The following is a 12,080-nucleotide window of genomic DNA, read 5'->3' as shown; positions in this document are numbered from 1 at the left end:
CAGGCAAACCCCAGGGGCAGCAGCACTCCTCAGCACACCCAGTCAAAATGACACTTCAGGTTCCTGTTCCTGCTACAGTTACTGATCATTTGTAAATTCAGGCAGTGACTTTGAGAGCTGCACTTGCAGAGGACTGTGATAGGTACTAATGGATGGAGGATGTAGGGAAATGGGTGGAAGCACCTGAATGAACAAATGGCAGAGGAAGGGCTATAAAAGTGGCTCCCAGATCAGCAAGTCATCAAGATCCAAGCACACCCACAGGAAGCTTCGCAGATGCCTGGACTGGGAAACAGAGAACAGATTAAAAGAAGGGAAAACATAAAAAGGGACTTTTCAGTTATCCAGAAACTTCTGAGAAGTAGTAGCAAGATAGAGCACTGTTACTACAAACAGAAACCTTCTTGCAAAACTGGCATCAATCCACTTCCACAGGTATTTTACATGTTCTAATCACTCAAGATGTACAGGAAAGCCACACAAGAAATCTTCTAAGGTATCGACCTTAACATACACAAGCTTCTTCTACCATATGTGGCTTTCTGGACCTCGGGAAGTACTGAGGAACAAAGGTTCACTCCAGGTCATATCAGTATTTTGCAATAAAGTGGGGTACGAATTCATGTGTTCTATGTCACAGTCTTGCCTTCTAACCAGCACACTGCTGCTTCTGCAGACATAGGACCCATTCCTTCCCTAAAAGTATCCATAAAACAGAATTTCTACTCAGACCCAGGGCACAATGTTTGCAGTCCCAGACAGGTTCTCTATTAATGTTCTTAGTGTCATTTTGTGTATCCCAGCTACTACTGTCAGGCTTTCTAAAAACTGGTTAGAAAGACATTTTACAAGAAAGGTGAGGTCTTCAGCTGAGCCATCCTCATGTCAAACAGATAGTCCAGGGTATTTTTGCTGACTCCCTCAGGCTAAGTCCCATTATCTCTAAAGCAGGAATATAAAGAAAAGTCCAATGTTTCTGTGAGAGAGTGGAGACTGCTGACATAGACATTTGTGTTATCTAAGGGCTTTGGGACAGGAAAAAGAGCTGTGTCAGCTGTTCTGTCGTGACTGCTCATGCACATACTCAGATACGTATATATTACATGTATATAGTATACTAATAGGCAGTAGCAAATTCTTTCTGCCCCTTGCTTATGTGCAACACTCCAACTAAACAAATATGGAAGGTGGAGTGATGCAACCGTGTCTGGGCTTGGTGTGCCTTGAACAGTGTCGTCTCACAGAATATGGCCCTCAGAATGTGATACAGTCTGGCTGATAGCCATACACACACACAAACACGCACGATAGTTATGACTGATCAATTTGACCCTCTAGACATTCTGACTACACATATAATTGTGCCCACACAAAACAGCACAAGGACTGGAGAGACCAGGACCACTGCTTTTACTTGATCTGATTAAAAGTGAGAGCAGAACTGTGGCCAAAGTCTTCCACACAGCATGATGCCACCACCTGTGAGTGAAATCAACCCTCTGGAGGTGCCCCTCTGCGTTGTCTGTGGATGGAGAAGGGGTCTGCAAGCAGGCTCCTAGACTAGGGACCTCAACAAAATCACTAAGAGATGGGAGAGCTAAAGATCTTGGCAGATTTTGCAAATTTGTGTTGTTTTCATTAAAAGAAAAATTAAAACCAAAACCTCATATTACTCAGATCAAAAAAATTTGTGACACTAGGCTCAGTTTGAAAAGTTTATGAGAAATTAAATTTTCCAGAGATTCATTTTGAGAGATCCTTGTACAGTGATGATATGAAACCAGATCAAAACCAAAAACTTTTGTGTGTTAAGACAGGGGTTTGTGGCCAGGTGAGCTGAGTTTGCTGCCTTAAGAACAAAACTACAAAGGCTGCTCTACACAACATGGAATTAAAATAACTAAATTATGCTTTATTTTTGCTGTTTGTTATTTTGGTCCAAATTATATGTGTTTTTTTTTTTTTTTTAAGTTTTATATTCTCTGTGTGAACACTTTACTTTCAGACTGATTATTTCAAGAGAAGTGTATACAAAACCTTACATAAACATCAAACTGGAACCACTGTGCACCAACATTAGCTATTTCAGTTTACCTGTAAAGAGAATTTATCCAACAGATGATGTTAAAAAGAAATAAACAGAGAAGTCTGTGAGCTATAATTTTCAGAATTTGTAAAGGGCTTGAATGATACTCTTTAGGAAGGAGGAGACAAGACATTTCTAATACATTCCAAAACCAAAGCAGACTAGAAGGGGTAGCAATCTACACAGGCTTGAAACACAGTGAATGTTTGCACAGACCTCAACACACACAAACCAAAACTGCTAAATTTCAAACTTGCCAGCATATGTTTCACAAGCTACCAAGTGCAACACGCCTGCAACTTTCTGTGGCTTCTCATCACCGCAGTCAAGTTGCATGATCTTTGGCGGTGGTTGGGAATCCCAGAAGCCATCTGGAACACCTGGCTTGGGATAACCCTCCATGTCTGTATTTTTGCGATCTAACCTGAAAACCTGTCTCCAATTACATGTTTTGGATCTGGGCTCACAACGATTTCTTTAACCAAGCATGAAATAAATTTTTGTAACTAAATCTTCAGGAATAGATCTCATTCCCACCATGATGTTTCTTCCCTTCCCTTTTCAGAATTTGAAAACAAACCACTGCCCTTCAGAGAGACTTGTTTTCCATAACAGTGCTCATGCAGACACCCTTCATACCATAAACAGCTGTCAGATCTTGGTCCCTGCTTCTAGGAGTGCTTTAAATGGGTTTTATTTCTCAGTTAGTTTCATCAGTGATAAAGTTCTGAAAGTACTACTGTCAAGTGTTGTAACACCCACTGTTCAGTTCAGAAGAAGCACAAGTGGGCCTAATTGAAACCAGATATCCTTTAGAACTCACATTTATGTTTAGATGACACGAGAGGCTTTGATAATAATGACCCTTGCCCACTACTGTGCATTCTTATCCCCCCTTTTTGCACTTCTATTAGCCTCTCTCACTGAAAACCCACCACAGTTTGCAGCCCCCAGGGTAGAGCCTAACTTTTTAGCTCAAGTTGCAAGGACTGATGCTGGCTCCCTTGCATGCTCAAGTTCAGTCCTTGGTACCAGCCAGGAATAGTAACCATCAAACGATGATACTGTTTTCTCTCATAAGTGCCAAGAGGCTCAACAGTGTGTCTGTCCTGTGAATTCTGGTATGTGCTTGCCTGCAATGTCTTTTTCTATATATTCCTGCCAACTGCATGACTTCATTCAGCTGCGTGATATTCCAGACAACACAACACTGAAAATAACACTGGCACTTACCTGAGCTGCCAGTGCCTTCCGATGCACTTCTGGATGTTTTTGGGTGGCTCTGTTTGCTACTTGTTCGTACAGTGACCGAAGGAGGAACAGTGCTGCTGCTGTCTCCACGAATCGTTGAGAGATCCTGCATGCTAAAGCTCCTTAGTCTCTCAGACAGGGCCCCCTGTCCCTAGTTAAGCAAGCAAATAACACACACAGTTAGATCCCACAATGCATTTTGAGCCTTCCTCCTCCCTAGCTCATTGAAATCCATCAGGACAGTAGGAAGAGAGAAAATTTTCTGGTCCAGTAACCTAGAGAGGACAAAAATGAGCTGTTACAAGTGTAATTTCCCTCTTTGCTCGTCCTTTGTAACTGGTTCTATGCAGGAAGTCATTCAAACTTTTGACAGCAAACATCTCTGATTCTTCAACACAGTCATCTGAGCTCAGAGCAGCCTTGGCCATATCTCAAGGAGCAGGATATCATTGTATCTTTCTAGTAGGTACTTTTCTTCCTAGGATCTCAGTCCAGTAGGTGCTTGGCTTCAGAAACACAATTAAATAGTCTGCATCAAAATAACTCTCTTTTAATCATCTATGAAGATATTCAGCGAGCCGCTCTCGTCATACACAGAATTTCCAGAGCACAGAAAATTTGACATTTTAAAGTAATAAAAAGTTATTGTTAAATGCAAAGAAATATTCCAGAAATATTCCATTCTTAAAGAAGAAATAAACTAAGGCAACGTTTTTCTTTCTTTTCAGACTAGCTCTCAATCATGCAACAAGCATATTCTTGGTGAAAGGAATGTAGCTGTTCTTTGTAAGGATGGGTCGGTTAAAAGACACCTTTCATTAAAATGACATCCCATCAAAGAGTTGACTAGAAGTATACCTCTTTCTGAATTCTGTAACCCTCATACTACACGACTGCCATAAAGTAAGAATGAGAGAAAATACAATGAATACAGAACCTATCTATCCTTCTCTCTTGGCTATATTAACTGACATTCAGAATATAAATAGCGTAAATGATAAAAAGTACATTTATGTTTTAACATTTTGTTGAGGGGTGGAGGGTTTGAAAGATACTTCATAGCATATAATCTTGAAAAAAACACTGAAATAAATACATAGAGCCTGATTCTAAAATAATTTCTGCTAGTGTAAATTAGGAAAAATTCAACGGATGCTTCAACTGAGGTGAAATAAGGAAGATGGTAAACAATGGTAAATATTGCCCTATTTAACAAAACAGATAAGGCATAGCATAGCAATTCACACACCACCTTCATTTAGATTTGTATTTGACAAATGGACCAGAACACATCACTGCTCCGTTCTGGGCTGCAGATTTGAGCATCCCTCCCACAAAACCAGGGTGCAGGTGAGGGGCCAGTGGAGAGTATGCTCTGGTGCTGGCACGGCATGGAGAAAGGACTCATCCTGGATCATCTACGATCAAAGGAAAGACTGGACACATTCCTTGCTGAAGCAGTTAGGCAATACTGCCTGTGCCCTAGTGCAGTGGCATCAATACATTGGGAAGGCAATGCATTCATTTACTTACCAGTACTGATTTACCAACATCACTTCAGAAATTTCACATGTAATGGAAATATCAGTGCCTGTACCCCATACAAATTCATTAGCACCTTACTTTTAGGGACTGTAAACAGACAAGGCACCAGGTGCTTATAATTACAGTCACTGAGACAGCTTGTGCTTTCTACATCCAAGAAAACTACTAGATCAGTAATCTCCCAACTTGTCAGCCTAAAACGGAAAAATCCTTTACGGTTTCAAACTTCCTTCTCAACTCCGGAGCACATCAACTTAACCACAGGCAGGGTATACATCCTGGAGGACAGCATTTTTCTGCATCAGCAAGAAGAAAACAGCACATGATGATAACTTCTTCAGTGCTGTCCCAAAGCATCATCAGTAGAAATACAAATCATCTAAGAAAAAGAAAATTGGACTGTCCTTTGTAGGGCAGAGTCACCTGGTGGAGCTAGCCAGAAAGCTGCACTGGGATTTTTCTCTTTATTTTACTGAATCTTTGGTTTCTTAAGATTTCTCTATGTATACTGTGTTTGGCAGCATTTTGCTTTTAGCTTTTCTGCAGGCTATTACAGAGAAGTTTCCACACACTCACCATGCTCTTCCTGCAGACTTACTTTGCTCTTTCTCATTAGCCTGTTGTACCTTTTAAGTATTTTAAACGAGGCTTTTTTTTCTGGTATACCAAGACATTTTGTTTTACTTATTTTATATGCTTGCCAGCAGAGTTCATAGACCTGATGTTTTGTTAAAGTCTCACTTTTCCCATTTCCCATTTACTCTCCAATCTGCCGCAAAAGTTGATGCCTGAATTTTGGCTACTTTCCTGCCAGTGGCTAAGCTGTTCTTGGGACATGTTGTCACTCCAACAGGCATCTCAAGGTTTTTTTTAGGCCAGCCTAAGGTACATCTACTCTGCAGTCGATGAATGCAACTATCTGGGCTGGCATACTGACATTTCCTTGCAGGGAAGCTGGTTAGCTGGGTGTGATCTCACGCACACAAAACTCAGTGCAGTGCAGTTCTGTGTGAGTTTTGCAGCTTGCACTGAATTCCTGCACTGCCACCCTGTTCCCAGTAACTGGTTTAAAGCCAACACAAGACATCCTACCCTGCAGTTTGACTACAACAGACAGATCCCTAGCGAGAGCAAGCTGAGAGCAATCAGATCACTAAATATTTTGCTGTTGCAGAAAAGACTGGATCAGCAAATCCGGAGGGTTAGCAATTGATGAGCTGCTGTAACCTGAGTGCTGTATTCCTCCCGCACCACCAGCTCAAGTGTCAGCAGTGCTCAAGCTTTTAACCTCCTCCCAGCCGCTGTGCTCAGCCAACTAACCCAAATACCATTTCATTCCAGCGAGCAATTTATGCGTGTGGGCATGAGTCAGATTAGAGATGAGATTCATGTGTCAGACCAACCTGGCAGGGAAAATGACACTAACGCAGCCTTTTGCATCGAAAATGAAGAAGATATGTTAATATTCCTGCATTGCAACTTGTGATGTAGCGGCATATAATGATCAAAGGCCCCAGAGACAGCTTTGAAACAACAAGGACCTGACATGTGCCTGTCATCTATGAGTCTGTTACATTAGCATACAATACACAACCACAGCCTTAAACACGGACTCATGGCAGCTGTGCAAAACAACTTTGACTTTCTCCAGAAAAAAAATTTAAAATTGCCATTTCTTGATTTTTGCTTTAGTTTAACCTAAGTTTATAACAGCAAAGATAAGTCTTGCTCATCATATAGATAATAACAAAATATTATTGTTCCTACCATTCCATGAAACAGATTGTGCAAATCTCAGAAATGGCAGGGATAGCAAAGGCTTAGGCCAAGTGAGGACAGTGAACCCATGTGAAAGCCTGCTGACTTCCCTTCCATTTCTTTTCTTTCAAATTTTTGAACCTTCAGTCTTGGTAGGGATAGACTTGATTTAGTTGCTCCTAGGGCACAACGTAATACTCACATTTTTTTCCCAGCTGCCACATTTCTACCTGACCCCAAATAGAAACATGACAGAAATTATGATTACAACAGAATCAGGCTGGTTTCAGAGTGAAATGAAAAATGTTGTTACCAACCTCAATTTCCCTGTCAGATAAGCAGCCACTGTATATGAAATCCCAGCATGTGAAAAGCCAGCACTGTGAGAGTTTGCACCGCTGTGGTTATGTGTTTTAGCAATAAAGACTTTATGCAGCTGTAATGCTTATTATTCTACAATAAGACTTAACATTTATTAACAAAAAAAAAAGAATCAAATTAATAGCTTTATTTCACAACAGAACAGATTTAGCACAGCACACATCTTAGGCCATGTTCAGTTAAAACAATTGTGTGGAAGATGAAGAGCTGCTGTTTTGGAGATTTTTGTTTACCGTCTTGGCCGTGACCATACAAATGCTCTTCCAACTGCTAAGAACATGGGAGGTGTCCTAGAAATTTCAGCACACCATGTCTCTGCTCAGAGAGAAGATCCAGGTCCTGAAGCTATGTCTATGCTGCAGGCCAGAGGTGTGTTTGCTGCATGTCCACATGGATCTGGGCTAGTTTTATCCTACAGAGCGTTACAGGAGTAATATCATGACAGTTGCTGTAATAACAACATTTCATTGTGTCAACAACAAAAGAGCATGGTGGTATTATAAAAACTTTTTGAAAATGAGGACTGGGAGGGCTGTAGGACTACAGATGACACCATCTCCCTCTCTCCCCTCATTGAACAGCAACTGCCCAGCCAGGATGAATGTGCTGGTAGTGTGGGACCTGTATGTCAGGGACTTCATACCCTACTAGAAGACACAAGCATGAAGCGGTGCTGGAAGACTGAGCCTGACTCTCCCTGGGCAAAAGACTGCCTGTCTAGACCCAATTTCTACCTCATCCTGCTTCTTCTAGAACACAGACTGTCCCCATGAGCATGGCACCTCTGATCCAGCAGTGATTTTACTAGACAGTGAGGTTTTAATAGCAAGAGTGGGAGCAGGTGTGTCTCTGTTCCCTGCTCACTGTAGTGTACCTGCTCCCAAATTCATCTAACCTTCTCATCCCGAGAAAAGCTCACCCTGTAGCTGAAGGTATGACACAAGCTGAAAGTGAACCTCTTCAGGCTTTCTTCACCTCTTCCTCTCCCAGGACCCACCAACCTCACTAGGTCCATACATGGGACAGATCTCTCTTTACAGGGGCAGAGAAGGGCCAGGCTGGGGCAGAGCTTAGTGTTACTGAATAGGACAAAAGACAAATCCTACAAAGGACAGTAATATCACCCCTCAGTAACTTGGTATCAACTTTATTTAGGTTCATGACACCACCAATGGTATTAGGGCATCACCCATCAAGATACAGACATTTAAGCTGCAGAAGCTCATCTGTGATTCTAAGGGAAGTTAAAACTCCCATCCATGTGCCATAGTAATTAATCTAAAACTAGTTTAGGAACATTTCTACCTGCTTCAGTCAAAATTGCAACTGTAGTATAGGCATGCCTTAGTTTCTCACATCTAGCACATTCTCTCCTTATTTTTGCCTTAAAGAGTGGGACAAAAGAGCATCAAAATACTGAGCTCTCAAAGCCAACTAACTTGCATGCTCCCTTCCTCTAAATGTTGCAGCCATCATCGTCTCCAGAAACAAACATTAGTCTCTGTGGGCCCAGAGCACAAACACTGATGCAACCAATATTTGCTTGGAAGGATCAGAAATCTCGATCCTTTCCAAAATCTGAAGTCATTACTGCGTCAGGCACTCTAAAAGGCACTCCATCAGAAACAGCTGGAATTGTCTTCATTACTTTGCCTCTCTATAATTAATCTCTGCATTCACATTTGAAGTAAAACTTGTTAGAGAGAGATGGATTTAGGAGTCTGGAAAACTGGGTTTACATCCAATGGAATTATTCATTAAAAATAGTCCAGATATGTAGGTAGCTTTACATAGGCTCTAGGTAAATAAAATTAGGCACATCATTTAAAAATCTGTAATTTATATAGTCGTCATATTAAATATGATCTAAATATAAACAAACAACAGTATCTAGATTTTATCATACCTTCAGTCTGACAATCTGAAAGAATTCTGTAGACATTATTTAGGCTTCAAAACACTTCTAATACCTACAAACTCCACTTTGCAGCTGTGGAAACTATAACACAGCATGGTGAAGTGACACAAATCAGGAACCAAAAATGTCGAGTCATAAAAGAGAAGCTTTTAATATGATCAATGTTAATACAGGATGGCACCCTCTGGCCTTTTGCGTCTTAGGATCAGTAGTTAATGGACAGGCAAGGGAACACTAAGTCACACTCACCACACTGCCAGCAAAATACTAAATCTGTTAATGTTCTCCCCTCTTTATGCTGTCACTTTGGTTAGCAGTTCTCCTCCATGCTAGCAGACATGTCTGCATGCATGTTGCAGCCTCCATCCTGCAGATATTCACTACAAGGTGTAGTGCATATTCCTAGGACGTCAGTTATCACTATGGTGTCAGCAGGACTTCCCCAACCACACCTATCAGAAAATGTTTGGAGAGATGCATCTTCGCTTCTGAGCCAAGTCCTGGCCTCTCTAGCTCCACTGTAACCCCAATCATCCTAATGGGATGATAGCAGTGGGAGGGAGGCTCCCTTTACCCATTAGCGAGAAAACAACAGCAAACACAGCAGCTTGGCCAATGCAGTAGCAAAAACCTAAGTTAGATGGGTTTCCCACGTACAAAGCTCCCTGCCTGGCTGCTGGAGTCTCTCTGATTGCCAGCAGAGGACTTGGAAGGCATTTTGCTGATGAGATCAAAGACAGGATTTTAAAGCTCAGCACGTAGAATCTACCCACTGGAAGCGCAGCAGACAGCACCTGGCCTCAGACCAATCTCAGCTGAAAACAGTTCAAACTAGTCTAATGGGGAGGCAGACATTAGTTAGGGGTTAGTATAAGCACTCAGCAGATTACCTGCCCTTTTTTCTGGTCCAAATACAAGTGTAAATGAAGTAGCTGAGAGACCTAGCAAGGGAAAAAAGAGAGCCGTTGTGGCAATACACATAAAAGCTTTGAGAATAAGATCTATTTGAAGCATAAGTAATTGAGGCGAGACGTGAGCATGACACTGGGCACCAATGTGCAGGGACTGACATACACATAAAAAGCAGGGACACCCACCTGTGGACCACACCTTTGAACGTAGGTTCTCCCCTCCTCAGCTTTCCCAGAGAGATGGAGAAACCACTCCATAACCCCAGCTGACAGGGTGTTACCTAGCAAGTGTGTTTAAAGAGTAAAGCAAATTATAAACACAATGGGCTGTCACTCCACTCTTTGCACTTGATCAATGTTTCCCACTGGAGAAACCCCCAGTGTCTGGCCACCTCTGCAATCCAGACTTAAGATCATTAAGAATAGAGTGCATTTATGACTAATTTAGGCACAGGATTAGGCGAGGGACACGTGGCAGTCATTTTAGTCCTGGTGACGGACAGGTCTTCTCAGAAGTTGGGTAATGCTGGGGAATTACTCACGGCAATGAGTGGGAGTTTGCAGGCAGAAGGGTATCACGCCTGGTTGCAGGCAGGCCCTGCTAAGAGCAGAACCATTGGCTTTACGCTCCAAGCACAGGCCTGAGTAAAGGAGGAAATTGCTTCTGCCACCATATGAACGCAAAAACCTACAAGCAATATCCTCACGGCCAGGGCCAGCGTGCCATGCCTAGCCTGAAACAGATACCTGGTTCCGAGATGTCAGACAGTACGAAAGAATCAAAAGGAAACCAGATGACGTTAATGTTGATGGTGGAAACTTAATTTCATCCACCCTTTTTGTTTATGCAGTTCATTTCCTTTCCTGGGAACTGTTTGTTATTGTCTCTCCCAGCCTGGGCTCTCTGTATAAATTTATTGTTTGGTTCTGCTGTCCTGTGCATTCACTGGCTATTGTCTGCTTCTTGGAGACACCAATGAAAGAACCAACGAGAGATACAAACTGGAAACAGCTACCTGGATTGTAGCTCAAACAGCACTGGGTTTTTACTGATTTGGGAAAAACAGATTCTCAAAGAGTTAAGAATGAAAGACACATCACACCATGACAGGAACAGTTCACAAAATACTGTGATCAGTGGCATGCTACCGTATGCTTCAAAAAAGCCATTCATTGCTTCTCCTTATTGGTGTGACGTAGCTTAGGCATGACATCTTTGAAATCCCAAATGGAGATCCTTTACAGGAAGCTACTTTCAAAAGCAGTGTGCTCAGCTCTTCTGAGATAACATGGACCCCCAAAGGTTTTCTGTACTCTAAATCACTCCTGACTTCTGCAGCTCTTGGCCACGTTACAGGCCAGGGCAGACAATGTGGCCTATGGTACTAAGCAGACTGGACAGCACTGTCCTCTGATACATTTGGTAAGTGAAGAAACACTTTCCCTCCGAGTAGTGGGACCTAATCATTACAAAGAGGCTTTACCAAGCCTCTTAAAGGCAAGGACGCTCCCCACCCCTTGCCTCTCTCTTTCCCAATTCAAGTAAAAGTGCAGTTCTCCACTGTCTTGCCACAAAGGGCAGCATCTCTCTCCTGCACAACTTTTTACTCCAAACTCCCATGGTAAATAGGTCTCAATTCTCACGGAAAATTAGGGATCTAAATATTGACTTTTCAGGCAGTTGCAGTGGCTATACCAGCCAGATACCAGAAATGAATTAAAAGATGCTGTTTGACTAGAGAGGATAAAATCTAAATCATCACCAGCATTTCCCTTCCAATGCCTTGGTTTAAAAACCAGTAAAAGCACTGGGAAACTTTCCAATAAACGTCTTGGGCTAAGGGACCCTAAGGCAGTGGAGCTCTGACTTCCCAGGGGGTGGTGAACTTAAAGGTGCAAAAGGAAGTGACGATGCTGGACCAGACAGGTGGTTGTGAGTTTGGGAACTGCTGACACTGCACTCCTGAGCGTTAAAAGAGGTGGATGCACACACTGAAACCCTCCTGCCTTTGTCTGCATGCCTGGTCCTTTTAACTGATAACCAGTGATTGGTAGCTCTGGCAGCACCACAAGCCATATTTCCCCACTCATGAAAGGCTCCTGGACAGTTTCTCAGACTTATTAGGCACAAACAGGCTTTTCATCGACACCGGTCATGCATGCTTGCTCTCTCCACCTCATTTATAATCTCCTGCCAAGGCACTGTGCCCACTGCCAGCAGCACGCTGTG

The 12,080-nt window shown here is 42.4% G+C and overlaps 1 protein-coding gene across 2 annotated transcripts in view; it reads right to left on the bottom strand.

Annotated features, from left to right (window-relative positions):
- The window catches only part of REEP1 (receptor accessory protein 1), a 69,490-nt gene that overhangs the window by 19,321 nt on the left and 38,089 nt on the right, over nucleotides 1-12,080 (bottom strand). For both annotated transcript variants that reach the window (XM_074147024.1, XM_074147025.1), the window contains exon 6: nucleotides 3,320-3,488. In XM_074147024.1, coding sequence (XP_074003125.1) covers nucleotides 3,320-3,488 — 169 coding nt within the window. The remainder of the gene's footprint in view (nucleotides 1-3,319; nucleotides 3,489-12,080) is intronic.

The sequence above is a fragment of the Numenius arquata genome, chromosome 5 (assembly GCF_964106895.1).
Source record: "Numenius arquata chromosome 5, bNumArq3.hap1.1, whole genome shotgun sequence".
NCBI classification, from domain to species: domain Eukaryota; kingdom Metazoa; phylum Chordata; class Aves; order Charadriiformes; family Scolopacidae; genus Numenius; species Numenius arquata.
This window is presented reverse-complemented; position numbering and strand designations above follow the sequence as displayed.